Source organism: Malurus melanocephalus, unplaced genomic scaffold (genome assembly GCF_030028575.1).
Source record: "Malurus melanocephalus ecotype Western Australia unplaced genomic scaffold, MMel_1.1 scaffold_216, whole genome shotgun sequence".
Taxonomy (NCBI): Eukaryota; Metazoa; Chordata; class Aves; order Passeriformes; family Maluridae; genus Malurus; species Malurus melanocephalus.
Genome location: NW_026623448.1, coordinates 1109002 through 1110213, shown reverse-complemented (window position 1 = coordinate 1110213; position 1212 = coordinate 1109002). Strand labels below are relative to the sequence as shown.

Genomic DNA, 1212 nt, shown 5'->3' with positions numbered 1-1212 from the left:
AAAGCTTCCACGACACAAACCTGCCCTCGTGTGTACACACATTTTGCATACATTGACACAGGGCTTGTGTAAGAGCTAGCACAGTGATCGCGCTTCTGTGGGTGACAGGAGAGAGCCACGCTGTCAAACTTTGTGAATGTCACTCGTTTTGGGTAATAAGGCTGTTATTTATTAATGGCCACTAAGGGAAGCTGTGCTGGCCACACATCAGAGAGCTGGCACGAGAAACTTCACCTTTCAGCTACTTCAGCGCACAAACCCAGTCAAGCACACGCTACATGTTAGTGCCGCGGCATCCTATGCTATTTTTTAATCACACGCTCGCTTTTGAAGGTGAAAGCCAGTTAAGGCCCGGCTGATCTAGGCCCGGTTCACAACTCGCAGCGGCAGCAGCAGCGGGGCTGCGACCCCCGGGCGGCCCGGGCCGCCGCTCCCCTCGCTCCCCGCCGCCAGCGCAGCCCCTGAGGGCGGCCCCCGTTACCTGGGCAGCGCCTGCAGCGCCCGGCCCGCCATGGCGGCCCCGCTCCCTCAGCGCCTCGGCGGGGCGGCCCCGGCACTGCGCGGCGCATGCGCGGGGCTCTGAGGGACCGCCGGCGCCACCGGCATCGACGGCGGGTCCCACACGGCCGGGACGGCTCCTGAGGAGTGGTCCCGCTCGSCTCCACGAACAGCCCTTTGCCGGCCCTTTCCCCTTACCTGGCTAGGGAACGGGTGCTGCTGCCCGTCCCGGATAAGGCCGGCAGGTGTGAGGGCACCGAGTGATGCAGTTGCGTTGTATGTGAAGAGAGTGATGCCGCGTGTGGCAATAATATCACCTGGCATTGCCAGTTCACAGCTGAACTTCGTGGGCTGGAGCTGCGTTTAGACGGTTTGTTATTTTCAGCAGTAAAACTGGTTTCTTAACTTCTGACCTCCCGGCTTCGCTTCATGCTTTGCAGCCTCACAGCTCCTGACATATGGACAGCGAGGGAGGTGGGATTAAGGAGCTGCTCTATTGTGACATCCCAMCAAGAACTGCTTAGCCCTGAGGTAAACACAGGGATTAAGAAATAGTATGGTTACTGCCCCAACAGTAGCTACACACAACTGCGAGGTTAAATACAGCCTGCGTGTTCAGCATAGGTTCAGAAATTGCAACTTTGAAAATTGGGGGTTTTTTTTGTTGTTTTTTAATAAAATACTAAGGCACTTGAGAATTTATAGCCATCACGC

General features: G+C 56.7%; 1 protein-coding gene across 1 annotated transcript in view; it reads right to left on the bottom strand.

Annotated features, from left to right (window-relative positions):
- Positions 1-562, bottom strand: part of HIBCH (3-hydroxyisobutyryl-CoA hydrolase) — a 37378-nt gene extending 36816 nt beyond the window's left edge. The window contains exon 1 of the mRNA XM_057374097.1: positions 482-562. Within this exon, the coding sequence (XP_057230080.1) occupies positions 482-513 (32 nt within the window). The 5' untranslated portion in view covers positions 514-562. The remainder of the gene's footprint in view (positions 1-481) is intronic.
- Between the last annotated feature and the right edge of the window lie 650 nt (positions 563-1212).